The sequence below is a fragment of the Tauraco erythrolophus genome, chromosome 18 (genome assembly GCF_009769465.1).
Source record: "Tauraco erythrolophus isolate bTauEry1 chromosome 18, bTauEry1.pri, whole genome shotgun sequence".
Classification (NCBI taxonomy): domain Eukaryota; kingdom Metazoa; phylum Chordata; class Aves; order Musophagiformes; family Musophagidae; genus Tauraco; species Tauraco erythrolophus.
The window spans coordinates 13757773-13785770 of record NC_141482.1 but is presented as its reverse complement, the minus strand read 5'-3'; the positions used below and the strand labels follow the sequence as shown (position 1 = coordinate 13785770).

General features: G+C 43.0%; 1 protein-coding gene across 2 annotated transcripts in view; it reads right to left on the bottom strand.

Moving 5' to 3' along the window:
- Positions 1-27998, bottom strand: part of CDH4 (cadherin 4) — a 459932-nt gene that overhangs the window by 76135 nt on the left and 355799 nt on the right. For both annotated transcript variants that reach the window (XM_086622684.1, XM_086622683.1), the window contains 3 exons: positions 24364-24519; positions 16772-16916; positions 3758-3930 (listed from right to left, as the gene is read on the bottom strand). In XM_086622684.1, the coding sequence (XP_086478810.1) occupies positions 3758-3930; positions 16772-16916; positions 24364-24519 (474 nt within the window). The remainder of the gene's footprint in view (positions 1-3757; positions 3931-16771; positions 16917-24363; positions 24520-27998) is intronic.

Here is a 27998-nt window from a genome sequence, read left to right as displayed (position 1 = left end):
TAAATAAGCTTGCATGGTCCTCTCCTACCCCTTGAACTTTGCAACAACCTGTCCATTTCATATGTTCCTAACCTTCCCTATTAATCTACATTTTGTGCTCCGACCACTATTTGATCTTTCCCTCCTAGTTTCATTAAATCAGTTACAGATTTCCTACGTTTCCCTGACGCTTTCCTGTATTAGAGCAAGTAGCTGCTTTTAACCTTTTCATCTAAGCCTGGCTGTCTGAACGTACCTTTGAACCTCTGGCACACTCTAAATCCCTATCATTTTCCCTATTAGTTCAAGGGATAGATGTTCCTTTGTTCCACCTTTGGCATTGCTCACCCTTAGGCATCCAGGAGCTTAAATCAGGCTATTGCTAAACTGTCCTCCTTTAATAATTTTTATGAAGTGCAGTCCAATTATCTTTATCTTCCTTGGGGATCCATTCAATTAAGCGCAGTCGTAATGACTGAATGGACACAGAGCATTGTAACCATATTTACATCCAGATTAATGGGAACCAGGTAAGATAACTTTAAAGCCATCAATATTTTAATACCTTGGCTTTTCATTTTGCTATCTTCAGTGTCAGACGCATTTAGAGAGACCGGCACAATTTGAGAGGCTGAGTTTTTAATTTCCTCCTTGGTTTGTGGAAATGAGGGTTTAGAAACAGCAGCAAACTACAAGAATTTGTCTTAAAACGTGTTTCTTGCAGGCTAACCGAAACACTTCTCATGACACAAAGCAAGCTGGAACGCTTCGTCCAGTTTCTTGGACATTTAATGAATTGAAGGTATGTAAGAAACCAGTAAAGAACCAGTGTCTAGGTGGAGGTGCTGAGAGCACTGGGAAGTCTCATTTAACGAGCGTACAAGAGAAACACTGAGCTAGAAACACCGATTTTGAAGTTACCTGTCTCCTCTCTAAAAGACAAATGCTGGATCTGGAACATGGATCTGTCTCTCAGGTATGGAATAGCTTTGACAGTTATTTTCGCACCTGCTTTGAGGCGCGTTTGCATTGCAGGAGCAAGGTGAAAGGCTCCGACGGAGACAGAAAACCTGGTTCTGTTTCAACACAGCTTAACATACTAGTGTCATAGGCACTGATAAATGTGTCAATAAGCATTTGGAGAAATAACTGGTATCCAGGGAATTTATCTTGGTGGTAGTAGTTCCAGCTGAATAGGTCAGATTTGTTAACATTTTAATTTACACAAATCTGCATTCCAAATACTGCTTTTCAGCTCCTTTTCCTAACAACAAGAAAATGTCAGCAGCAAAACCAAATTTACTCCTCTAATAGCTTTCTCAAGATTTCAGGAAAAACAAACAAAAACAAAAAACCAATCTGTGGTACAGTTATGGGAATGCTTAAACACATTTTTCACTTTAGACCTAATACAATTTTATGTTAATAAACCAGAAACTTTTGCCAACTCCAGATGTAATCCTGAAATGCAGTAGAAAGCGCTGGGAATAACCATGTCCCATAGCTTCGGGGCAGCCCCAGGACTGTGCCCAGAGCTGGTTGTTCCGCCTCGATCCAAGTGTCCCTTGTCCAACCTGGTACTCAGCTGTGGGACACCCAACACCGTATTTCCATATAACAAAGTGCCAGCTTGCCTTGATTTCCCAGATTTAGTGCAATGGGGGAACTAACATAAAGCCTGTGGTTCCTCTGCAAGCTTTTAAAATGCTTCAGACACAATGAAATAAATCTAAAAAACCGTTCTCCCTTACCCTTTCCCCCTAATTATCACCTGCCTCTTTTTCCAGCTGATTTGGTGAGATTAAAACCCTTCTCCCACCAAGCTATCCCAATCTATGTCTCTGAAATTAATATAAACTGACAACTTTCCTCTAAAAGCCTTACATTAAAATGCTGGGCCCCACTATGTCAAGGGGGCAACACTAGCTCCATCATTTCCATAAAATCAGCATTTTCCTGCCAGAATTCAGATCCTTCCTCCGAGTACTCTGCCACCGTCCCCCTGAGGGCTGCCAGCAATCTCTACAGCACTTGCTTCTCCTCTTCGACTGCAAGCACGCTGCAGGCTTCAGCATTGCCTAGAATAATCTACCTGCTTAAGATTCAGCTAACTTTCCAGTTCTCTAAATAAAAAGAGCAGGGAAAGGTCAAATCTGCCCTAGGTTGTGCTTGCAAAGTCCGCCACGTCAGGTGGGAAGGAGCAGGCTCTGGTGCTCCTCCTGCTTCCCTGGCTCTGCTTCTTATCTTCACATCTGGAAAGCTCTCCACTCACCCGACCTTCTCCTTGGAAAGCTGTTTCACACAGCATCTCCCCTCGGGTCGGCTTGCCCTGCAACCGTGCCTTGGGCAAGCCCCAAACCTGCGCCGTTCCCAGCCCGCAGCCCCCGTCCCTGCACCGGTCCCAGCGGCTGCCCCGGGGCACTCCGCTTGCTGCTGAGCTGCTGCCGGTGCTTTTATCTGTCTTCAGCAGCAGCTCCATGGCCATGTTTGGGATTCCTCCCAAAGCCACCGTGCAGCTCTGAAGCAAAAAAGTGGCCGCAGGCATGTAAATGAAATGGGCACGAACCCCGGCAGCGCGCTCGGCAGCGGGGCCAGAACAGTGCTGCTGGGGCTGACCTGGAAGGGGAGGAAAACTCCCAGGCAGGAAACTCATGCAGTCCGCACGTGGGGCCTCCTGCTTGCTCCATCTCTGCCATCGGTCACGGGGGAGGAAAGGAAGAACAAAACCGGTCTCTGGTGCCTTGTCTCAGAAATGCAGCACGTTGGGCTCTCTCAAAATGGGTTTCACTGCACTTGTTATCTTTGGGGACTGCCTGAACTTAAACATCTGAGCCTAAGACTATGTAAGTCCTTACTTTTGTATTTGCTGCACAGCCATACTACCTGTGGCTGGCTGCTCAATGGACAAAGGATCCTTCCCACCACTTGCAAGTTGAACAGGATCTCCTAATTGCACTGGACAGGTGACACTCCATGAACCGCATAGTTCAATGGGGAAAAACCCCAGAACATAAGATCCCCCTCTCCCTTCACACCCATTGACCCCTGTCCCCTCCTTCCCCAGTCACCCCAACCCACCGCTGAAGCTACATTGATCTTTGTTAAATGTGTGAGGTACAAAGGCTTTCTCCTTGAGCTATATCCACAACTCGAGAAGGCAGAGCTCTGACAATTATACTACATAGCTTACACTGGCAGAGTAGGCTTCTGCATTTGGAAAAGCTGTACATTGTAAAATACCAGAAAGAATAGATGTTAAAGGCAGAGCCTCACATGAAATCAAAATCACTGGAATACATTTTTCTAGTTTGGAAATGACACAAGGATGCCATCATGAAACATGCAAAGTAGGTTGAGTATAGGGTGTGTAACTGCTTCTAAAAATAACACGCAAAGAACTAAGCGAGACAGGTCTAGAAAGGGTTATAGATGTATGGCATTTATTTATCCCCTGACAAAAGGGGGACAAATGCCACTTTATTCATCCCCCTGGTCCTTCTGGAGTATTTTCTACATCTTTGAGTTGTACAAATTTATGCAAGGAAAATAGCAGCTTCGCAAGTTTGAAGATTCTCCCAGGGTTTCATCGACTGATACAGATTAAGACAAAAATATCACATCAAACCACGAAGCCCCACAGTTGCTGCAGAAGTAAAGACCACGATCTCCATGCCACAACTCAAACTTTCAGAGGTTTTGTATTTGAGACAGGATTTGGACTTTGAAAGTCAGCAACCCTCAAAACCAAGAAACCTGGTATGATGGCTTTTAAACTCACCTCTCTGTCAAGTCCAGCAGCCACAGTGACAATGTCTCCCGTCTCGCTGTTAATAGTAAACATGTTTTGTGATGGGCTCTGCGGGGTTTGAGTAACAATTCGGTATCTCACCATCCCGTTCGCTGTAGTACTGTCATCTGCATCGTTGGCTGTCACTGTCATCACGTAGGTGCCTTGGAACAAGAGAAGATGAAATATCAGGACTATCTCATTGCAGAGCAGATTGCAGTCCCATTGACTCAGGGTCCTGCATTTTACTCAGAAACGCTACGGGGCAGACATCCCATTTCAATCCAGCCAGCTAGGCAAGGCAAGGATTATGAAAACAGTAACACTGCTGAGACTAGATGATCCGTAAGGATACTGATTACACATAACTGGTATGTAGCGAGAAGTCATATGAGGATATCTATGATTAACTTCTAATTCTTTCAGCGATTGTAAGTTTTAGGGCAGCAGTTTTTGTCCTGCAATTTCATATAGATTCTCACAGGAGACTTTTTTTTACCCAATCACAGCATTCACATGCATTCAGAAGCAGAGTTTAATAGTGGAAAGCCCGTCAGACTTCTCAGTGGCTTCAGAAGAACCCCATCAACATGCCCATGACCAGTGCAGGAAGCAACTGCCTGCTGCCTCCAGTTCTTGGAGAAACGTCCACCCTTCTGGCCCCTTCTGGAGAAAAAAAACCATTTCTGCAGAGCAAATGGAACAGCTGCTGCCCAGCAGGACAGAAAATCAATGATCTGGTATGTGTGGCCAGCGACGTATTGAATCATTGGTTTGTTTCTTGCTAATCATCGGTGTCTTCATTTGCCTTGCAAAAAACAATCCCTACTTTCTAGATACTGTTGGGAGTGCACTGATGCACTGACAGGCTCATTATCACTGGAGTTTGGCAGCAGGGTGTTTTGCTAAAGTGGGAAATTATCATTACGAGGGTAAAAGATGTTACTTGATTGGATGGACTCCTGCAGCTGCATGGTCCTGTGACCCCCCAGAGCTCATAGGGCCCAGCTTTATGCTTGTTATATTGGTAGGAGAGAGTGTCTATAAGGGCAGACACATACTGCTTACAACAAGCAATCTGTAACAGCGAACAGTGGATGAACTAATGATATGAGATCTGAAAGGAGGAGTGGGAGGCAAAGAGAGACAGCAAAACCAGATATAACCTCCTTTAGTGACCATCAAAACTCAACAGCATCAATGGAAAGACAGAAGGTACCTGCTTGAACACTGCTTATTCGGGAACGCTGAACAGGATGAACCAACTTACAAGCCTGCCGTGCTGGAGGAGGTGCAAAGTGGCCCCAACAAGAATCTGAGCTGATTCAAGATGGAGCCACAGGTTGTTTTACGAAAAGAGCCGAGATCGTTCTGCCCACTTGGTTATACGTGAGTCACTGCCCAACTCAAGGACATGTGGCTACATGAGGACTGCATCGTGCCTCATCTAATAAGCCCTGATCGCCAGCTTGGTCACAAAGCTACCAAGCTTCCAGTTCAGAGAAAGCAGAAAGCTGGAGAGCTGGCATCTGTTTGCAAGAGAGTTTAAAAACATATCCCATGCTCTGAATGGGCTGCAGCATGCCCCAGCTTTGTATCCTAGCCAAGTGTCTTCAAGTCACTCTGCACATAGACAATCCCTCAGTAACCTCCCCAACTTTGGGAAAACAACATTTCCCAGTATCAGCAAGAAGTTTGTTTTTTCACTGTGGAAAGTGCTTTGCTGAACTCCTTCCATCTGGCTCAATCAGGCTCTTTTTGTTCACTGTGGTGATACATACCCCTGTGAGTTTTCTTAGTTCAATAGGAATTATAGATTAAAAAATAAATGAACGTGTAAAGCAAATTCTAATGATGAATACATTCCTATCTTTCTGCAATAATCCTGATTCACATTTGTGAAATGAAAACAAACTATTCAACAACTTTAACATTTTTCCGATCGATAAACTTCAGGAGAGGGAAGGAACACTGAATTGTAACAAGGCTGTGCAAGCAATGAATTTTCTCCTTTCTCTTCAAGCGTTCTTCTTTTGCTCTTTTTCAAAACCAGTTATCACGAGACAACTGATACAAATAAAGAAGCCAACCCTTAGATAAGTACAGGGGAAATGTACAGGAAAAATTTAAATAGGAAATGCGCTGAATGAGATGCTTGATTTGGAATTTATGTTATCTTAACACATTCTATACCAAAAATATCTCTGAACAGAATGTCAAAAACTGGGGCTAATGAAAACAGAAGAGGAAGAGGAAAACAGAATCTGTTCTAGGACATGTGCAGTCTTAGGACATATTCCAAAAAAACAGGGGTATTTTGTGATTTACTTCTAGTGCAAGAAGCAACTCAGAAAGGAAAGTTATTGGGGCTACTAAGTTCAGATGAGAGCACCCTGCAGTTCTGGTCCCTCCTCACCTGGGACCTCTCAGACTGCACTGTGGTTTCCAAAATAAATCAGGACACATGGGAGACAGTGGGCTCCCAGCTTGGCAGGGGAACCCAGCTCCTGCTGTGGAGGACATGGGGTGAGCTGACAGCAGATATACTGTGCCTGGGGCGTACAGTAGGTCTCCTTCATGCTTTCCCTGACCTTTTTGCTTCTTTTCTGCAGTGTAACATTGGACTGAGCACATCTGTTCTAGAAAAAAGGCCTATTTCAACAGTGTTTGACCTACATCCCCATAAAGGGAGATGGGACTGGACAAACGTCTCTAAAGTCATGAATTGAGCACCAGGGAGCTGTATTTCAAGAGGCAATCTGCTCCCTATCTCATATCTTTAATTTCCATTATGAAACCCAACCACAGAGAAAATAAAGAGAGGAACTCAGCATTAATTACTAACTTGTAACTTAATAAAGCGTCCTCTGCAAAGGGCCCTGTGTGGCTGCAGCACTCTGCAGCGCATGATGGAATTGCAGCAGCCGCTTCCTTCCCCAGCTCTCCCCTGCTCCCTGGGGCCACTTGTCTGACCACAGGCTTCTGTAAACTGGCTGCAAATTACTTCTTCCTCTCCGCAGTCTGGACGGTGGCTGATATGTCCGTTCCCATTTCTACGAACATGCATTTCCCACCTGGTGATGTCGACCCAAGAATAAGAGCGTGATGGCATCTCCTGTTACCCATGCTGAGGGCACCACTCCTGAGGACCACTCCCAGGGGATCTGCTGTTGTAACCTCCACTCATCATTTATGTTTCACTCAGTTTTCTATACGTTTGGTCTGTCTCTAAGCAAGAGGCATTCTCTAGACACCCGTGTGCTGCAGTGAATGACATAAACATTTATCTTTGCAGAAGAATATTCGATAAAGCGATGTGGATATATACTGCTACAGTGCCTGACATCTTCTGGGTGCTATATAAAGTCTTCCACCATACTATGAGGGTTGGTGATGATTTACCTGCTATAAAAGTAAATAATGTCACGTTTTTATGTCCTATACATGGGGATATATCTTCACATACTTTATATTAAAATAAATACATCCCTATATCCAGCACCTATTACTACACAAATTAGGCAACTAACAGCGGCAGACTGCACAGTTCTTCAAGGCTGACTGGAAGCTGGTGTTGCTAGGGTTTAAGTGAAAAAGTACAGGGCACCCAATCTGGCCTGCAGGATGTGTGTGCGTTTTGTGGAAATTGAAGTATTAACCACACCATCCTTAAACCCCTGTACCCTGTCCAAGCAGAGACTGGCAGCAGTTAGTACAGACCAGAAACATTGGGAAAAGTCCTCCAAGTCACACTCAAGACCCCCATGCTGTACTCTCCTGTTTTTGGGTCAGATCCCGCCAGTGGTGATGGAGCTACCAGAGAGGTGTATAAACAGGGCAGGAGGGACTTCATGCTTTCAGTGTGTGAGAGAAGCATTAGCTTTATTTTTCTGCTCTGAAGGGCTTGCTCTCATGCCCACTAACAACATTAAATGAATGCATGAAGTGCCGAATCTCAGGAATTTGCCCCACTCTGTGCAGCGTATCACATAATGAACGCCCAGTCCGCAGAGTGTCTGATATAACTGTGTTAAACTACACACCTGGCCCACTAACTCAGGTAGATAACCTGTTGAAAGAAAAACATTTCTCATCAAATCAGGCACATGGTACCTTAAATAAAATACCTAACCTAGTACATCATGTCAATATTAAATCAAATTTGTTGCATGTTGAACAGCTCTTCCGAGAAGCAGATTGAATTATCATGCACAGCTAGTGATGACAAGATTACTGTGCATTAGCTTTCATTAACTAATGTGCCAAGTCCATATATCACCTGAGTTAAAATTAATGTATGGCATGACGAAGGAGATCTATCAATAAAAGGCAAGACCCCAAGAGTCTGCAACTTCACAATGCATTCTCTTTTGTTTCCCAGAGACTGCAATCTCCTAGATGTTATTTTGTCAAATGAGGTATTTTTGTTTCAATCTCACAATGGACAAGACACATGAGAGAGATGCTTGAAAGCACCCCTTATGGAAAATATTCCCATTAGATTAATTAAGCTTCCTACAGGACAGGCAAAACAAAACCTTACAGAATCTGGGGGGATGGAAGCAAAGGGAGATCATTTTTACATGTATATTCAGTTTTGTTTATCAATTCAAAAACTAATTGTATCCACTTGTTAAAGACTGCAAAAAGATTTTGTTAGGTTCACCATATCTCATTCGATCTATATATGTTAAGCAAAAAAAGAAGCAAACCAAGAAAGATAGCTGCCCTGTGTATGTATAAGCAGATAAGCACACAGCCATAAACAAATCTCTCCCCCAAATCACTCTGAAATCTGAGAATCAGCCCAATTCTTTCTGGCTCAGACGGTCCCAAAGCATACCGAGGACTGCTAATTCACATCACGTTGTCTGCAATCTCTGCTCTCCCATCTATGCAACTTCATTTCTCCATAAAGACTGAGCTTTCACGGTTTTAAGGCATACAAACAATATCTTAGCACAGTTGTGCTCCCAAAGACTTTGTTACAATTGCTTTATAATTACCATTTTTCTAAGCTGGTTTGATATCCATTAGTTAGATTTAATGCATGTTAAAAGAAAGAGCTAATGGGCACTTACCAGGAATCCAAATAAAAAAAAAGATAAAAAGACCTTTCACTTTGCCCTTTATATCACATATCCCTATAAAAATACACAATCTTCTCTGTCTACTCATGTGTATAGAGAGAAAAAGCTAAAACTTCATCCAGTTTTTACTGATAACGCTGATTCTCTATTCAGCTTTATCTTACAGTTTGTGTTTTTTAATGGCTGGTAAATGGTTGCAGAATCATTAAAGGTTGGTTAACCTTCTCAGTCTAATTTTGACCTACAAGATACTTAATTTAATCATTCCCCCATAGAAAAGGATTGAATCATTATGTGCAGACATGTGGTGATGGCCGTATTACATTAGATCTTCATTAACCCAAGTTAATAATGGCTTTGTACTAATGGAAACCTCCCCTTCCTCCTAATTTTTTTTTCCAAATTGGAAAGCTCACTTAGTGAATACTCTGCATCCGATGTTAGATAAAGAGAAGACAGTAACTGTTGACGGGAAGATTAAATACTGAAAAGCAGTGTAAAATGTACAACATTTCCTAAAAACAAAAGTTTCATTTCAGAAGAGTTTCCTGATACTAATTTTCTTCCCCACAGAGGATGGAAATCTGCTGTCCCTACTTAGGATAGAATGCTTCCCCCTTTAAGTGATTTCATTCATTGCAACAAGGTCTGAGGAACTGAAAGCATGCTAGAAAAGCAAAGATGTCAAAGACAAGTTAAGATTTAACTGCATCTCACATGCTCTAGATAGAAAACTAAATAGAACCAACACTTTCCTTCTGAATGATATTCCTTCAGTCAGAACTGATAGCTACTGTCTTTCTCTTTCACCATTATTTTTGTAATCATTGGCAAATTTTGACCTTTCAAGCAGCTAACCCAATTCATAAAGGGTGCCACTCCCTAATTAGTGGAGACATCATGTTCTCAGCCTCAAACAAGGCAAGAGCCAACCTAATAAGAACTGGACAAGCGGGTCTGGAGAGATGACTGAGCAAGTCAAAGAGGCTCCTGCCACCTGGAACTGAAATGATGCTTCTTATTGTGAAAACCGAAATACATACTTGCAGAGAGAGAACGAACGGATGCACTGAACGCAGGATACACATGGGCAGGCTGGATTTGAAGGCAACCCCCGTACAGCAGCCAGCAGCCTACTGAGACCCCGCGTACCGCAGAGAAATAACAGAAGTAAAACTTCAAGATGGGCAAAAGCACATTCGCCCCCCTGAGCAAATAGTTTTGACTGCAGAAATTGATGAGCCTGAGCTTGGCTGAGCTCCTGCAGCTGAATCCTCTCGATTCCCAGAGGCGAATTCAAAAAATGCAGAACGTGTGACTTCGGACAAGATATCCTGAACACTATCATGGAACTATGTTCAGAAGTACAGCTGGGTTTCACGCGTAACCGAAGGCATATGTGACCAGTGAAATCATGCAGACCCGGCTGCACAAAACCTGAGACTTCACACGCCTTCCACAAGGCTCGAATCCAATCCTTGAATGTACGACAATATAATATAATGCAATAAATACAATATATAATATATTGTAATGCAATGTAATGTAACACAACATGAAATAAATACTATCATATATATAATACTATGTTATTTGTAACTGCTGGTTAAAAGGAGGCAGAGAATGAACTATTGCAGCGTTGTAACTTCCTTCTAGAGTGGTCTCAGATCATGATTTCCACGTTTTTTTTCTTTGCATCAACTTGGCCATTTTTTCTGAAGGGAAAAACCGTCAGTCTGGGGATTTGCACTTTTTCTCACCTACAGTGCTATAATTCACTTCCTTGCTCTTGGGACTGGATGATTCTGAGAAGGAAATTAAGAGCACAGATTTTCATAACCACTCACCTCGAAACAAAATGGAAAGTACTACCACATGCGTCTGCAGAAAAACAATTTCTTATCTTAAAATTGTGCTCGGCTGAGCAAAAGAACTTAAAAAAGAACATTGTGTATCCTATGTCTGCGTGTAATGTGTGAGAGAACAGAGTCAGGCTGGACAAAGCCATTTTTAACAGCATATAAAGTGCAAGGATAAGAGTAGCACCTACCCAAGCTGCAGAAGATGGCACTGCATCGATGCGTTTATTTAGGCTTGCGATGAACCCAGAAGTAATAGCCCCAACCTCTGAAGAGTTCTGGGACAACTTGGAGAACCTGTTGAGACCTACTCTGGCTCTTGAAGATTCTACTCTGAAACTTACGGCATTTGCATTATTTCTAGTTCCTGGTGCTATCGGCAGGAATGGGCACCTGGCACACTCCCTGACCTCCCCCTGCCACGTCACCGCAGCAGCCCAGTCAGCTCAGGTCCATGAACTTGCTCAGATGCTCTATTGAATTAAGACCTTTCTAAATAGAGAGTACTGAAATCAATCTACATCCAAGCTGGTAAAAGAGTATTGAACATTTTAATTATAAGCAGCACTGTGGGGTTTTGGGAATGGTTCGTAATGGAAAAAAGGGTTTTCACTTGGTGTCCTTCACTTCAAAACATGAAGCATCTTCTCTTCAGATCTCAGGTGTTGCTGCTTTCGTATCGTCCCCTGCCACCCCGCAATATCTGTCCTGTTCCTTCACCAAAAGAACAACCTGCAGGACACCAGGCATCTCAGGTTGGAGAAAAGGAACAAGTCAGAAATGCAGAATCCAAATTCTCCACATGAATATATATATACAAATGCAACTATATGCCTTAAAAGATTAATTTCACAAGCCTTAAATTGCAGTTTAATTTGAAAACTAATTCAGCCTCATAATTGGCTTTCTGTTCAAATCACTGAGTCTAAAGATTTAAATTCTTAATATTCAGATGACTTCCAAGTTTCTGGCCCCATCTGTGCATTAGTCCATGGTGTTAATCTCTGAGGGAATCTCTGCTGGCATAGAAATAAAATAAACAAACTGGGACACTAGTAGAATAATCGGCTTTTAAAATCCTTGGGTTTTTTTTATATACTGCTTATTTTTATGAGATTTCTTTAACTCAATTTGCCACATATAGATTTGGCTCCCAGCTATTTCATTTTTCACGTGGCATGCTATCAACAATTATTGTATCGGAATTCCCTGAAGTCAGGAGGAGATGGGGAAATTGTAAATTATAACATTTCTCATGTAAGAAATACCAACATTCCTTTATTTTGGAGGATTGTCCATACTTAACACCCTTTCACGCCACTCCCAGGGAGGGTGGCAGGAGTAAACTATCCTACACAGCACCATGAGAAAGAAGGAGCTGGATGAAACCCTAGTTTAAAAGAAAGCACTTGGACTTTTGCTATTGACTTGGAAGGGACCAAGATGTATCCAGAGAGTTAGCGAACTGGAAAGGATGAACGGGAATGGAAAAGGCCAGTCTGACAGGAACAAATTGTTTTGGAGAGATGTGTTAATTTTTGACAATCTTTCCGTTAAAACAAAATAGATACAACCCAGAGCAAAGCACTCCAGTCACTGCGGAGCATTTCACATTGACCTTTTCAGAACTGAACGCTTCAGTTAAGTAAGACATCCACATCCTACCTTAAGGTACGTTTTGTGGTGGTTGTATCAAAACTGAGCTTCTGCAGAGACCAAAGTAATCCTTCTCCATCACATATTTGTTCTGTGAGTAAATACTCTTTTTTCTTTTACATTTAAGCATTTTCATTGTATCTTATTGAGCAATTTTTTTTTTTTTTTGAAACTGCTGAATTTCTTTTGAAACAGCACTTCCCAAGGACACCCCCGGGATGCTGCAAGCCCAGCGGTACAAGCGCAGGGGCTGGGCTCACTGCAGGCAGTAACTGGTGTTGTACAGAGGGGAAAAAGCTCATCCTGAAGCCCAGCTCTGTTCTGCCGTAAGGCAGCGGAGCTCGCGTGGTGCGGCTCGGAGACGGGGGCTTTGAAAGGGCAGCAGAATCCTCGCAGGGCAGGCGGCGTTGGGCAGCGAAGCTGTGCAACCCATCCCGCTTTATCAGCGCTTGAAAGGCAACTTCTGCAGCTCCGGGAGAACTTTGCTGATTAAGGCTGCCAGAGGGACCAGGGGAATTTCAGCTCGAGCTTGCAGCTGCATTTTTAAAACTTGGCTGTGTTCTTCACATGGAGGCGGAGGCAAAGTTCAAAGAAGTAGAACATTATTCAATATGAGTAAAACACGGTCTTTTAAGATACACTTTCAAACAGTGGCATGTTAAATCAAAACAACTCGTGGAGGGGCAGAGTAAGGAAGAAAGATGGTCTTGTGGAAAAGAAAATCTTGCATCATTATTTCTGTTTGGCATTTTCGGAAGGGCCTGAATTTACACATTTAAATTGTCCAGCTGCATGACCTTAGGCGAGATAAACTAAAAATGCATTAAAATGTTTTCCAGAGTATGCGAAAAGGAAAAATAAATGCAATTCAGTTTAAGAGCCAACACACATTTGAGGATGCACAGGGGCCAGGCTGTGACACACGTGGTCACACTACAGAGAATTTTATTCCACCAAGAATGAGCTCCTGATTTCCAGAACACTATGCTACGGTGTAAGACACTATTTCAATTAAGCTATTATAATCCTAACCAGGAACAACAATCTATTATAATTAATAATACTTGATGATTTCTTTTCTATTCCTGTCAAGGGTTGCTTCAAGGTGACTCGCACACAGCAGAGAGCATGCTCCTTGGAAACACAGGCAGTCTGAGTGCTCCGCAGTCTGGGAAGTCCCTTCACTTAAACCCCATCGGACTGTCTCTAATGAGTCTCTTCACATTGCTGCCAATTCTTCCAGCTCTTGGACAATCCCCTTTGAAGGATGTTGTATTTTAGGCTGAAGCAAACTTGCTGCTTCTGCGGGAGGCAGTATCACACCGTGCTGCAGGCTGGAGTACTCATCCTTCCTGCGTTCTCGTTCTTGGTTCACTCTACCTCCTTTTGGCTTATTCACTGCAGAGTCAGTAGGGCTCATCTTGGCCACCCTCTATGCCCTGCCATGGCCAGGCACAATTTGCAGCTGGGTCAGAGATGATGGCATGGCGTGCTCTTCCAGCTCATCGCATCCCAGCTGCTAAGAGGGGACCATGCTGTGCTTCGTGGTGCAGCATCGTCCAGAGGCACAGCCCTGCTTGCAGTGCCCACGCTCCGGATGCCTTTGCTTTGCCCCCTGCCCCGGGGTGCTGTGACAGCACCGCAGAGCCCTTTCCTGCTCTCTTTGAACAGGATCTGCTCTATCGATCCTGCTAAAGCCTTACAGGGGCTTTCCCTGCAGCTCAAGGTCACTGCGACCTGCTCAGTCTGTGCTCAACAGCATATTTTTGATGGTTTTGCTCTGCAAAATTTCCATGGGTAGAGCTTGAGCTCCATATGTCTCTTTTTTCTCTTTTTTAAATCTGGGCAAAATTCCTACTGACTTCAAACAGTCATTGGCTGCGCACACTAGCTGCCCTCAGAGTCAGCAGTTATTTGGGGTACTCTAGCCACTTTTCTCATAGGAGGTGTGCAGAATTATTAAGAGCATTGCAGATATTGTCTGTGGTAATTGAGTTAATACTACATTTTTAATCACTGCCATTATAAATGGGCATATGGAAGAAGTGAGAAATAACAATTGTACAAGGTATCCAGGAAAGCTTTTTCAGTCCTCAGGCACAGTTCAATAGCAATGAACAGCAGAAAAGAAATGCTGAACTCCCATAACATACAATAAGATTTTTTAGTTTGCTTAAAGCAAATCTGTACTTTGTACATGGATATACACACATATGCATATGTATATTTATAGATGCATATACATACAGAACTTACTGTTGAATCAATACTGAACACATTTTGCTGTTACCTCTAAGAATGCCTTTCATTTTTCGACCATCACCACAAACAATCACGAATTCTGCCTGCATATTTTCTCTCTTGCAAAGGCTGGTGTGACACCTCCTTAGTTATTATAACAGGCTGAAGCATCTTGAACTATAAAAAAGTTTCAAAATCTCTGCAAGATCTATGCTTAGCTAAACACATTGTCTAAACTTGTCTCTACACAAAACAGACACGTAACTTGGAGGCAAAGGAGGAGCACACAGACATCCACAGCAACTCTGTGACCTCTCTATCGCTTTCTCAAAGACACAACATCATGTTTATTGCCAAATACATGGAATGACTGCCTCAGAGATACCCAAATTCCCAGGAGGTTCTACAAAAGCAAAGAACAGAAATTCAATACTAATAGAAACCTTTAAAAGAATGCCGATTAAACAGGAAAGAGGGAAAAAAACCTCAAATACATCAAAGACAAATGTAATTGCTTTTGAATAAAAACAGATTGCTTTCTACCTACCTGCCTTAAAGGCAAGCACTCCAGCCTGGGATACAGAACACCAAAAAATGACTGGTAGAAGCAGAGGAACAAGTATTTTGTAGGCAAAGTTATCCTATTCTGATTTAATAGCTCAAAGGCTTATCTGGATTTCAGACAAGAAGAGGATGCAATTTACTGCTTCTTTCACACAAATGAGCAGAGCTAGTTAAAACATTTGGGAACACTTTGAATATTGATCTGTCCTAGAATAAGATGTAAGAAATTTGATTTGCTATGGAAATGTTGTATCAATCTGCAAACTCTGACATGCCCCAAAGTGGCCTTCAAATGAAAGCCGGAAAATCCTCTGGGAAGATGTCGTTAGAGCCGTCGGCTCAGGGACTTCTCGTGTCCCCTCTGCTGAGCGCGACCAGGATCAGCACTTCGAAGCTGGTCTGTCCCCACCCAAGGTATATCAGGAAGGGAGCTGTACCTATTACTTCCTCAAAAATAATGTCACGTTCAGTCCCCGCAGCAGCCCATTCCTCACAACGCTGAAAGACAATCAATCACGACGGCGAATCACCTTGTTAAAAATAGTGGCCACCGGAGACTTTCCTATGACACCTCGGGCAGCGGAGCAGCCATGATAAATGTTTGCTGACACAAAACAAAGTCACGCGGCATTTAACCCCTCGGCTGGCAAACAACTGGGGATAAAATTTGTGTTGGAAAAGTCTCCTTCTGATTTCAAGAGACTTACAAATGTACTGGTGACAGTTTTCACAGTGTAATTTCTGATTAAAGAATGAATATGCTCATATTTAGTTATGCTCAGCAATAAGCTAAAACAACCCTGCTACCATATTGGAAACTGCATTTAAATAACAAATCAACAATATAGTTGAAAAGAAAGCATTAAAGACCCTTATAACTGTATTTTTCCAAGCATATAAACATGTCCATGTAAGAATCATCACTTGTATTCCATGTACAGCTCATACCCTCACTAATTTTTCACCCATAAATTTTCTGAAATTCTACTTTGGGTTTTTCCCCTGTTTCACCCTGTGTATGAAAAGTCCACAGGGACAGAGGACGAGCCAGCAATTTCCATGGGAATATTCCCACTTCAAGAGATTTGCATCAGGCCTCAAATAGGAAAGTATCTTCTTCACACTTTGGGATACAGACCTACTTGGAGTCTGACCAGGTGCCAGATACCAAGTTTGCAAATGACTGGATTAAATATTAAGGATGCAGATATTGAGCATTTCAGGCTCAGGGTCAGTGAAAGGCCACTGTCAGGTTCGCTTTCAGTACTCTGCAGTTAGAATAACAGCCCTGTACACGTGTAACAAGTGTAGGAGAATGGCAAAACAGAGCATTACTCTACAAAACTGCTGCTTTTGCAAATTCCACATCTAGGAAGGGCCTGCCAGGATCCAGAATCCCTCTAACCCAAATCTCTGCTTTCTCTACATCCAGAGAGATACCAGCTAGACTGTTCTCTCCTCCATCTGTCTTCAACAAAGAGCCAGCAATAGCATACCCCTTCAACATTCCTTCTATTTCAAGAGGAGGCAAAGCCACCATGCCAGATTAATGTTTGAAAGCCTGTGATAATTTTAAGAGTTTTTTTTAACTGTACCTGGTTTAGAGCCTTCATCAACAGATCCATTATAGACTTGGTTTATAAACTCCGGTCTGTTGTCATTCATATCAATCACATAGATGTAAAGGTCAATAGGATTCTCCACCTTGTTTCCATTCATATCCACTGCATGAGCCCGGAGCTGGGAATAAGCACAACGAAAGCATAGTATCAGCAATTGGATTTGTTGCAGAATGACAGACCATGTTTTGTAAGAATTGACTTCACCTCATAAATACTTTCTCAAAATTGCACTGAGTGGGTATCTAATTCCAGCAGAAAGCAGTGACGTGGTTTCCATCTAGACTCTACACACAGACAGTTTTTCAAGGCTTAACATAATATTGAAATAATATTTTAAAATAGCAATTGTCAGTAGAAGCACTTTAACTCTGGTGTAGTGATGCTATCTCTTTCATTGTTAATAGACCACTATATTTTAATTTTTAATATGTGGTGAACCTTGTCTCATAATCTGAAAAGCAAATTTTGCTTAGTTCCAAACACAGCAAGGAAATAAGTTTGTCTTGAGAGGCTTCCTAGGGGAACCTGTAGCCTTTCATGCCCACAGTAACAGGCATTAGTAAGTGAAGAGATTTCAGAATGACATTAGTTTTGTTGATTCTTTGTTTAATCACGGTCTCTAGGAACAGCAACAGCTACCGACCTCATCACTCTATGCACCAAAAGACATAAAAAAAGCCCCTTTCCTTCAAACGATGGGAGCCCTGTGGCACTAAGAACAAAATATTTTTCTCAGGCTCGACTAAAATATCCAGTGATGAAGCATTACAATAACCAGAGCCACAGTGTTAAGTCCTCAGTTAAACTGGAACTGTGGCTTTATCTTATTAGCAATAACCATCAGTAATAGCGCTCGAAAACAAGAGCATCTGTTTTCTGAACAAAAGGGACAGATACAGCATGTCAAAATGAGTAATTAATAAAACAAAGCAATCAACAATAGTCTGGAACAATCAGTAATCAGGTGAAAAAAAGGGACAGCTTTCTCATTAAAGGGAACAGATGGCTACTCTAAACGGCGTGTGCGCCGAGCGGAGCTGCCGATGTCGGCTTCGGGAAGGAAAAAACCCAAAGGCCAGGAAAGGCAAGGGCTGCCCGGTGGGCATCACAGGGGCACCGCGGGTCTCGCTCGTCACCCCTCTTCCTTTCAGTACCAGTGAGCATTGCTGAACCTCCACACTGCCACCAGAATCGGGGACGGAGCTCAGGACAGCTGCGTGACATCCCACAAGGCTGGTGGAATGAAGAATGAAGGTTTCAGAGGATGTTAGCTTGGTGCAAGGGCAGCCTGGAAGAGTGGGTCTGAGGGACAGGGCACCTACCTACCCCTCCACAGTGAGCATTTTGTATGATATGTGAGAGTGCCGACACGCACTGGCTCGTGCCTTCAGAGGGAAGGAGAACTCTCCGGTCCCTCCCAGCAGCTCCTCAGGCCATCGGGATGCTGCCGGGAGCAGGAGCTCCTGTGCCAAGGAGGTCTCTAGCTCCTCTGATGCATGACAAATAAATGTGCTAATTGCATTTGCACTGGTTTCCGTCTTTCGCTCTTGCTGTGCTGTGATTGATGCGACTTTCTCCTCCATGTATGGTGTTCAGAAGTCCAGAGCTTAACAAAAGAAACTGCACGCTATTAGGATGGGCTGGATTAACACTTAATCAAGCAAAGAGAACAAACTGCCATGTGAAATGAGCTGGGAGAAAAACATTTTTTTTTTAAAAAGGAAGTTAAGCAGCACTTTTTCTTTAAAGACTGAAGAAGTCCATTTTCAAGTCCACTTCGTTTTCAATACAGGATGTACCAGTTGTATTTCACGACTTGTAATGCTCTTAATATCTGCATTTCTTGCCTGCATACAAACCGCTCTGAGTCCCACCTGTTGAGCTATCCTTCATCACGTCAGACGTAGCAATTCAATAACTTTACCAGTCAGAGGTCAGACTGCCTTTGAAAAAAAGTAATTCAGAGCTAAAATTAAAGTTATTATCTTCAAACTGAGGCAGCACGGGGCTCTCTCTTGCTGCATTTCCAGCAGCGGAAACAGTTCCATTCAGAGATAAAGCAGGGAGCGAAGCTGATATCTTCCCCCTCAGATCTGACTTTCCCCCTGCAAATTTTTAATTACATTTGATAGCTTTTGTTTGAAATCTCCAGGAGTAAGGGATTTCTCAGCAATGCACGACTATCTGCTTGTTGCACTCACTAAGCACATGTACTCACAAACGCGTTGCTGCCAGCACCCAAGGAAAAAAAGATTCAATAAGCAAAGCTGCAGGAATCTCATCAAACCTGTGGCGACACGCACAAGTGCCACCTCTGCCCCAAGCCCAACCCCAGGGCTGAGATATGGGAGGGAGGACAGTGCCTGGGGACTTAAACGACGCTTGGGCAGCCAGGAGGACAGCACCCACTCCCCAAGCCCAGCACAGCAGACCCTGTGCCCTTACGCCCTGGACTGTGCTCGTGCTTGGGTGGCTGCAGCTGTTCATCTTCTGCCTTCCAACGCAGCTGTTACAGCCACCATTTCTGCCCACCCCACTTCTCTCTTCCGCTACTTTTCTGCCTGACTTCCACGAACTTTTCGTCTTTTTTCCTCTTGTGCTTGCCTGCGTGAACTTTTTCTATTCATAATCTTTTAATGTTTCTCCAACATCTCTGTATCCTTCCACAACTCATTGCTCCTCTGTGGTCAGTGTCAACTGCAGCAGAGGGAGAAGAGAGGCTTGAGCCAGAGGGCTGGATCTAAAATCTCATTGAGAGCTTTTCCCAGCACCATTCCAAGCAGAGAGAGCAAAGGAAGGAGGGACTCTGGTGGGGCAGTCTTTCCACTGGGAGACTAATTGCATCTCCAAGGCAGATCAGATACTACATTTTCCTTCCTTAATTCATCTTCTCCCTATTCTCCTGCCCGACTCTTTGTATTAATGAGGCATCCTCAAGCTGGACAACACACTTTGTGCTGGAATCGTTCTTCAGACGCTGAGACAGGGCTCATTTGTGCAAGACAGTTTGTGACTAACGCGGGGCTCCATGGCTCAGGTGCCTTCTGCTCCCACCTGTGACCAAGTGGGTGTTGTGGCGGTAGAGTGATGGACGGGATGAAAAGCAGATGGACACGAGTGCTCTGTGGCACTGGGCAAGGCTGAAAACGTGATGGTTGCGCTCCGTCAGACACACAGGTCATTCAGAGCTGGAAAAGCCACCATTGAAAAGGCCAGTGAGCACAAGCTGGGCCACAGGACACATGCCAGACACAGGTCATGCATGAGTATTGAAACGCAAGCTGGTGGCTAGCTGCAGATACAGTTAAGAAACATTTACAAAGTTGGTTTGAAATATTTACATTGTCCCCAAGAGGGAGAATGCGACAGGAGTAGAGAAGAAATAAAGAATATCAAATGAAATACCTTGCAGAGGATTCTGAAAAATTAATACAGGTAGCTGGCTAATGTCTAGCTGCTGTATGGCTCCGCTGTGCACCAGCCGAGGAGGTGGCTTGGTATTCTTTAATAAATAGTGTTTAAAAGTATGACAATCATGGCTATCATATTTAGCAGCAGCTACCACAGGTCTCTGAGGTTTTTCTACTGACAGTTTCCTGTGTAAATGTAGCTGTTGGCATACAAATGATTCAGTATCACGATTATTGATTACACTGGAGACTGGTGGTATCTGAAGGTAGTTAGTCAAAGTCAACACAGCGAATTGTGTTAAATATGAATATTACTTATGCACTAATACTACTAACACAAATATACATTATCAATCAGTGACAGAGCCTTTAAGCAATAAGCATACAGTGTCATGCCCAATTTGTGTGCTCTTAATTGTGATTAAAAGTTCAAATTAGAGTATTGTGACACAAACGGCTGGCATTACTCACTAGAACTGGAATTAGCTCCTGTATCCCTTAATTTCTATTAAACTTTTTTGTCTCCTTGCACTTCAAACAACTCCTTCTCCGACTACAACCCACCTCTTCTGCTCCAGTCATTTCTGAGACAGTATTTTATTAGTCTGACGCTGAAGGCATACACATGTGTCTGGGATTGGATTAGGACTTGCTTCAAAGTTTCCCCATAATGAAGATTACGCAAGTACCATAAGCAATGACTACTTACTGACATGTTTATGTTGATGTCTTTTGAAAACGGAGCTTGAAGAACGTCTCGGAAAACTAACCTGCCAATTTACTACCCCTTGTACTTGCCAGGCCTAACTGCAGCTTGATAGGAAACCGGTGTCTGGATCAGAAAAGACATTCAGTCACTAATTCCGTCAGCAGTACCAAGGGGACTTGGGGAACGCAGCTAAACAAGGCCAAGAGAACTCATGCATATTAAATATTACTACCTGCTGAAACTTATTTGGCATGCAACAGACATCGAGGGCTGACTACACGGGGAGATGCGACAACCCAGGTCTGCCGCAGCGAGACGGCGGCAGGATGGGGGGAACGACGCCGTGCTGGCGCAGGGAGCGTGCCCCACGGCTGCGTCCCCGACACGGGTGCTAAAGACGCCGGAGCAGCTCCCACAGCATCACTCCCACAGTTCTGCACCACGATGAAGTGGTGGCAAAGCCACTTCTCATTTTTCTCTGCTCGTACTCGCTGCCGACTGTGCGTCTGGGATGTCTGCGAAGCTCCTGGGGAGTTTGTGCTCGGGATTGTGGCGCCGACAGAAAACAGATGAGGCCAAAACGCAGCTGAACTCGCGATCGCTACCACGGCCGGCGGTGCTGGGAGGTGAGCGCAGGAACCTCGCACACACTGCACCTGGGCACACACGGAGTCCCAGAGGCACAGACGTTTCTGCGTACATCAAACTCGCAACGATCCTGCCCTAAAAGCTCAAGAACCATCTTGAAAACGCACAGGGAAGTTTTGCTACAGAACTCCAGATCTAATTAGAAAAAAATCTGTTTCACCTTAGGGAAAAAGGTAGGTTTCATCAGACAAATGGCTTGCTAAATGCGGGGAGAGTTAAAACACTAGTATTTTAAAAATGGTAGTCCTGAAGCAATACAGATAATTATGCATAAGAAAATATGTGTTGAAAATGTGGGAGTTAATGAAACAGAACTCTTCATATGTAGTCTCACAAACACTTGCAAATTATTTTTTTTTTTATAATTAGTTTTTAGATTACCTGGGAATGAAAACAGCAAGGACAACAGTCGACAGTGACAGAGATGCTGAAAAGATTTCCTTGTGTTTAGGACTGCAGAAAACCTGAAGCTGTATAAATGTACCCAATCTTCAGCCAGAGCAGCAAGGCCATATTGGACAAGAAGTCCATGTCCTGCTGGGTAAAAGGGACCAGGGATGGTGTCTTGCAGCTCCACCAACATCTTTTACTCCAGCTGAAGAGTTAAGCTACTAATCCAAGCTAAATAAAACTCTACAGCAGATTTCAAACCGATTTAAAGATGGCCAAGCTCTACAGCTCAGATTCAAGTCTACTCCTCAGTCACTGCTCTTCCAGTACTTGGTATAAACCTGGCTCCAAGTCTGCCTTTCTTTGCAATTAGACACTCAGCTATATGAAATGGCATAAATTCATTGACTTCTCCAAAAACTGAAACAGCCAAGACTTTGGACTGTATCTTCTGTCTGGAAGCTGGTCTAATTTTTTTCACTTTCTAGGATTGTCCATTCCTACTGTAAGTTTCTGCACTAATGTTTGAGTCATTGCTTTGTGCATGGTGTATTTACAAATGCTGTGTAAAGGGTTATTAAATGAACAATTGATGGTTCAATAAATCATCAATCCATTGCCACTGAGGCTGAAGGATCTAAAGGTTGTTTACAGCCATGACTTAAAATCTTCTCCGTCACCTTCTACTGCTCTGCTAACAGAGATTTTGTCACTCACTATTCTTGTCTATAAAGTCTCACAACATACTTGACAGATTTCCGTTCCCTATAAACTACACCTTCCTGTAACCTTCAGAGTGTGAATATGCTAATTTACATATTGATGTCACCAGTTCAAGTTTCCATAAGGAAGAGAAAAGGCTGGAAGTCCTGCGGTGCGTACAAGGCAGACTTACCCAGTCACCTTCGCCAAGGTGAGAATTCAGTTTACCGAATTCACTGTAACGGGTAGGTTAAGTTTGTTGTTAGGGGACACGTGATTTGTTACTATGGAGGACAAAATCTTTCTCATCACAGTGGCTCCATCAAAAGTCTTAACTTGTGTATCGTGTTATTGACTGCACTGTTATAATAACCTGGCCCTGCTGAAACACTATCAACAATGCTGAATGACACATACTGTATCTCAGCACTCCTTTTTCAAAACAACCTCTCTTCATATTTTCCTAGGCACAACAAACAAAATAATTGTTTTTGTTCACAGAGGATAAAATAATTTTCCTTCAGATCTTCTTTAACCCAGGGGAAATCTCTTTTTCCACCCAACTAAAGAGGTAATCTATTTTCTTTATCCTTCCACCCCAGTCCAGACGCTGTGTCAACATGGTTAACTGGATACCTGATAAAGCTGACAGAATGTGCATCTCCGACGGCGCAGTTAGGAATATGGTGTCAGTGGAAGTGACCCGTGCTGCTTCACTGACATTACAGCATCCGTGGGAACGGCTATTACGATGCCGATAGATGTGGCTAATGCTGATACAAAGCAATCCGTGAAACAACCGTTCACAACCACTCCAGGAGAGAACTAAAGCGTAGATGCAGAAAGTGTTTGAAATTTTGCAGGGCTATCATGGAAGGTGCAACACATTTTTTTAGCAATTTGTGGGACTGTATCTGCTGTGCAATTACGCTGTGCGATATAGGGGATAGAATTTATACCAAAATGTAACAGCCAATTACACTCTAAGTATTCTGCAGGTAGAGAATTTTATGAACTAGGATAGCACGAGGCACCACTTTTGAGTGTAATTAATCTTAATTAATTTCCTCATATTTAATATTAGCCTATCTGCATATTTAAAAACCTATCTGACACACCCCCATCATACTGCCTGAACATCTCCTAGTGATTTAAAATGAAAAACGACTATACCAATTATTGCATGTTTAGCTGCAGTAATGATTCTTAAATTAGTAATCTCCCAAGACATGCTAATGTAGCAATTGGCTTTTCATGGTTTTGGGGGGTTCAGTCCACACATGAATTTGCATGGATTTAATAAGCAGCCCAAAGTCGCATCACTTTACACAAATAACTCTGACTTTGTGTTCGAAAAGGACATCAGTTTGATGCTGGTTTGCATTGGTTTGGCTGATTTAGCAAGGGCAGGTCACGCTAAAAGAAAGCAGAAACAAAGTCAGCATCTCCATACACACACCTCCCATTGCTCTGTCAGAGTGAAACTGAGACTTGAGCTCTTAGTTAAGCCCAACCACCCCTGTGCAATCAGCTCCTCAGATCTCTGCTGACACGGAACCAGTCCAAATGGTGAACTGGGCTCTCTTTTTTGAGCAAAAAAACTGGTCTTCTCAAATCTGTGTGTCCCTTCTTGAACCTGGCAATTCTGGCACAGTTTTGCTTTGAGCTTGTGAACCCAAATAAAATTCAGGATGTTTTATGCTCACATGGTAGGAGGCTCTTTCTTCTCTGTCCATCGGCCGAGTCACGTACATCCTGCCAGACACGGGGTCAATGCTGAAGACTTCCATCGGCGGCTGGTCGGCTCCCACTCCAGTGATGCTGTACCTGATATGGATCTCTTTGTCCTTATCGGAACGAATCTGGATGAAATAACAAAGACAGCAATCGATAAGTTTTGGACAAAAGCCATATGGATGTTTAAACAACTTTAAAGATCTGAGCCTGAAAGCTACATAAATGTAATACCGCTGTCAATTTTGACAAGGGAGCTGTATGTCAAAGGTTTGGGGAAACGCCAAGAAAAGTGTATTCCACATATTTTTAGCTATTTTTCTCCTCTTTTATTCATGACAATTCTCTAGGAATCATTGAAATTCTGACATTTTGCCTTAGATATGGAAGCATCTATATGCACAAAAAAAATGCTGTTTATATGTTATTGAAACCCTAGGCTCCTTAAAGTGTCCCAATTGTTCAGCCATACCCGGAGTCTCCCAGCCATTAATCACTTCTGAAAACGCTGTCTGCAGGCTCCCACATCACGTTCTCAGCCCCTGTGACTGTGCACACAGACACTCCCAGGAAATTCAAAGAACAGGGCTGTTTGCTCCCTCTTTCTCCAAACCTGAGGGCTCGCCAAGGCAAGGCTGGAAGTGCTCGGTGGGATGTTACCATTTCATTTGACTATTTGTTGAGAAAAAGTGTGTTTGGCACATTGCTTTTGAAACCCCTTCCCTCCCATACCTTGAGAACACCACCACAAACTGAATACAGCACGACAAATTACACGAACCTTGGATACAGAGCTGTGAAAATAAAAAAGGGAGGTTAATATGTTGTCCTAGCAACCCTGACTATCTCTTTAAACCCAAATTTAATTTTCTGATCAAATGCTGAAAGAAGTTCTTGCAACAGCATGACTATTCCTGAAAGAAAGTGCAAGGTACAAATAAATTACCACCCCCCCACACCATCACAAACTGTCTTGGCAGTGTAAAAGCAACGTGCATAAATTTTTTCCTACCAGGTCTATGAATACAACAAAATAGTGGGAAGATAATAGAAATCTCGTAGCTGAGTGCATGTTAGCATCTCTGCTATGGCAGCTGCATGCTTGGAGGAGCCTGAGTGGGCTCAGCGGGATGCAGCAGGCCCCTGTGCCCCCCTAAACAGCCCCAGTTTGGGGAGCAAAGGTGGTTTCCCAAGGGAAGAGGAGGCTTCACTTGTCAGGCAAAGGAATTGGGATGGGGCCGTGGGCTGCTCTCGCACTCCCTCCGCATGTGACCTACCACTATTTCTTCCTCTCCTGACGCGGGAGGCTGGCAAGACGCTGAACGTGTCGGTGCAGAATAGTATCAGATCCCCTGGCTCTGAGAATCTCCTTTGATGCCTTTGTCCACATCATTACCAAGTTTGTACACTGTTTTCTTTGTACTGCCTCCCCCAAACAGTCTGCTCCCGCTAACGGCTAATAATGTCAGTTATTACTAGACACTGCCAGGATTGATTCGTGCTGCACCTACACTTCTGGAGCTGAAGGTCAGGGAATAGAGACAGTTTCATCTGTCTTTTCTCTCCAGGATTCACTGCTTGTTTAGGCTATTAGTACCAAGGAAAACTGATTGGACTTACACTGGTATAATCACTTAAAAGAGGTACTGGGGACATTGTGAAAGTGTTTATACAGGTTTCTGTGTGCCCAGTGGGTGTTTGTAACAGGGACCCAAGTAGACAGGTATGAATCCAATTTTCATTAGCAAATCCGTGGGTGAAAAAGAGTGTATTAAAACCAAGTTTTGCTTGCACAACTGTGGTTTTAATGACAGCAACTGACTCAATAGTTCAATAACTGAAGTCCGCAGTCCCCATTTTCAGAAAGTCAGCTTTCACCCTGCCAAGCAGAAAGGGCTGAAAATTGAATTTATGTGAATATCTGCGCAAACATATAGCTCAAGTCAGGGAGTTCAAGCTCTAACCCACTACCTACATGTTTGCAGCTAGGCTCAAGGTAGGAAGCCACTGCTGGACCTCCAGCTTTGAGCTAGTGCAGGGTTCCCATCTCGGAAATTAAAAAGAGAAGGAAAAAAATGGTAACTTGGGACACACAGTTGTACGTCTGTCTCTATCAATGTGTGCCTGCACAGCTCCAAAGGACCTGTAATGCATCAGGATAAAACCAGCCCTTCATCCTTAACAGAGTTTTACCTTAACAAAGGCAAAAGAACAAAATAACAAAAACAAATCCAAAGTATCTGCACTTTTCCTGCCTTTTAGCTCACTGAAGCATGAGAGCCGGAAGGGTGTCGGGAGGGTGCCCCAGCCCCAGCTCCAACCTGGCTCAACTATGGTTGTAACTTGAGCACAAGCACCAAACAGCAAATCAGTCTCCCTCCAAGGAACTAAAATGGAAGCAATTTTAACCTGAATCATGGAAGGAGAGAGTCTGTTAGTTCTACGTGGACATTTTTCTGCTCTATTTCCTGTTGCATAGAGTACCCAGATCCCATTGTGATAGAAGCATTAGAAATGCATAGAGAGAGACAGAAACAGGGAAAAGGAGGCTGGATTTAAATATTCAGTGCTAAAGGCGCTATATTTTATTTTCAGGAAATGCAGATAAACAGAAGCTCTCTAAGAAAGCTATGTACAGTTTAATAAAGTGTGTGCTATAGGATGTCCTTGCAGCACTTTTATTAGCATTAATAGGGTCTAAGCTGTCTGTATGTAAATCACTGCAGATCTAGGAGATGAAATGTATCGTAAGACCCACACGACTTGCCCAATTATACCAAGAAGAATCCATGAGCTAATTATACTGCACTGAGCAAAACAAAGATAGGAGGAAACATGTTGCAAATATTCAGCAATGACTCATTATTTGTTGTTAATTGCCATCATACCACAATGGTTTGCCTTTTACCTGTACTTAACGCCATTTCCAGTAAGAATACAAAGATATCAGGTGTTCAGAAAAAAATCAAGTAAGAAGTAGCACTTGTCACAGAAAGTTGCAATGACCATTGACAATGAAGCATAGTACATATTACTACCAGGGAGATACTCATCACACAAAAGCACATGCTTTGTATATCGGAACATGTAATTTTAGCACTCTCAATGAGATTTAAAAAAATTTTTTTTTTTTTTTTTACAGCAATCCTGTAACATTTTGACCAAAGGTTTCATTTGCATAATTCCCAGGGTGCAATTTAGTAAATCTTGTTGGGAAGTTAAGAACATTATCTGAAAACAATGTAAGGTTTACTTGTTGAAACAGTTCCTGGAGCAGTTTACAATAATAATAATAACAATAATAATGATGATAATAATAAAAACCCCACTATTCCCACGGAGCTCACTAGATCAGGAGAAAAAATTACTGGTTGAAGGAATTTCCTGGCTCAGGAGAGAGTTGCTTTTTGTTCATTTGAGCTTGGGAAGTAAGAAGATGGTAACGTATCAGTATGATAATCTTCTGACCGGAGAACACACACATGAATTTTTTTTTATTTACCTTTCCTTTTATAATGCAGTCAAGAGTTACGCAGGCTTCTGAGCTGCAGAACAGATGACAGAAGGATAGTTTTCCTTAGCTGCATTTGTACATGTTTTACTCGGA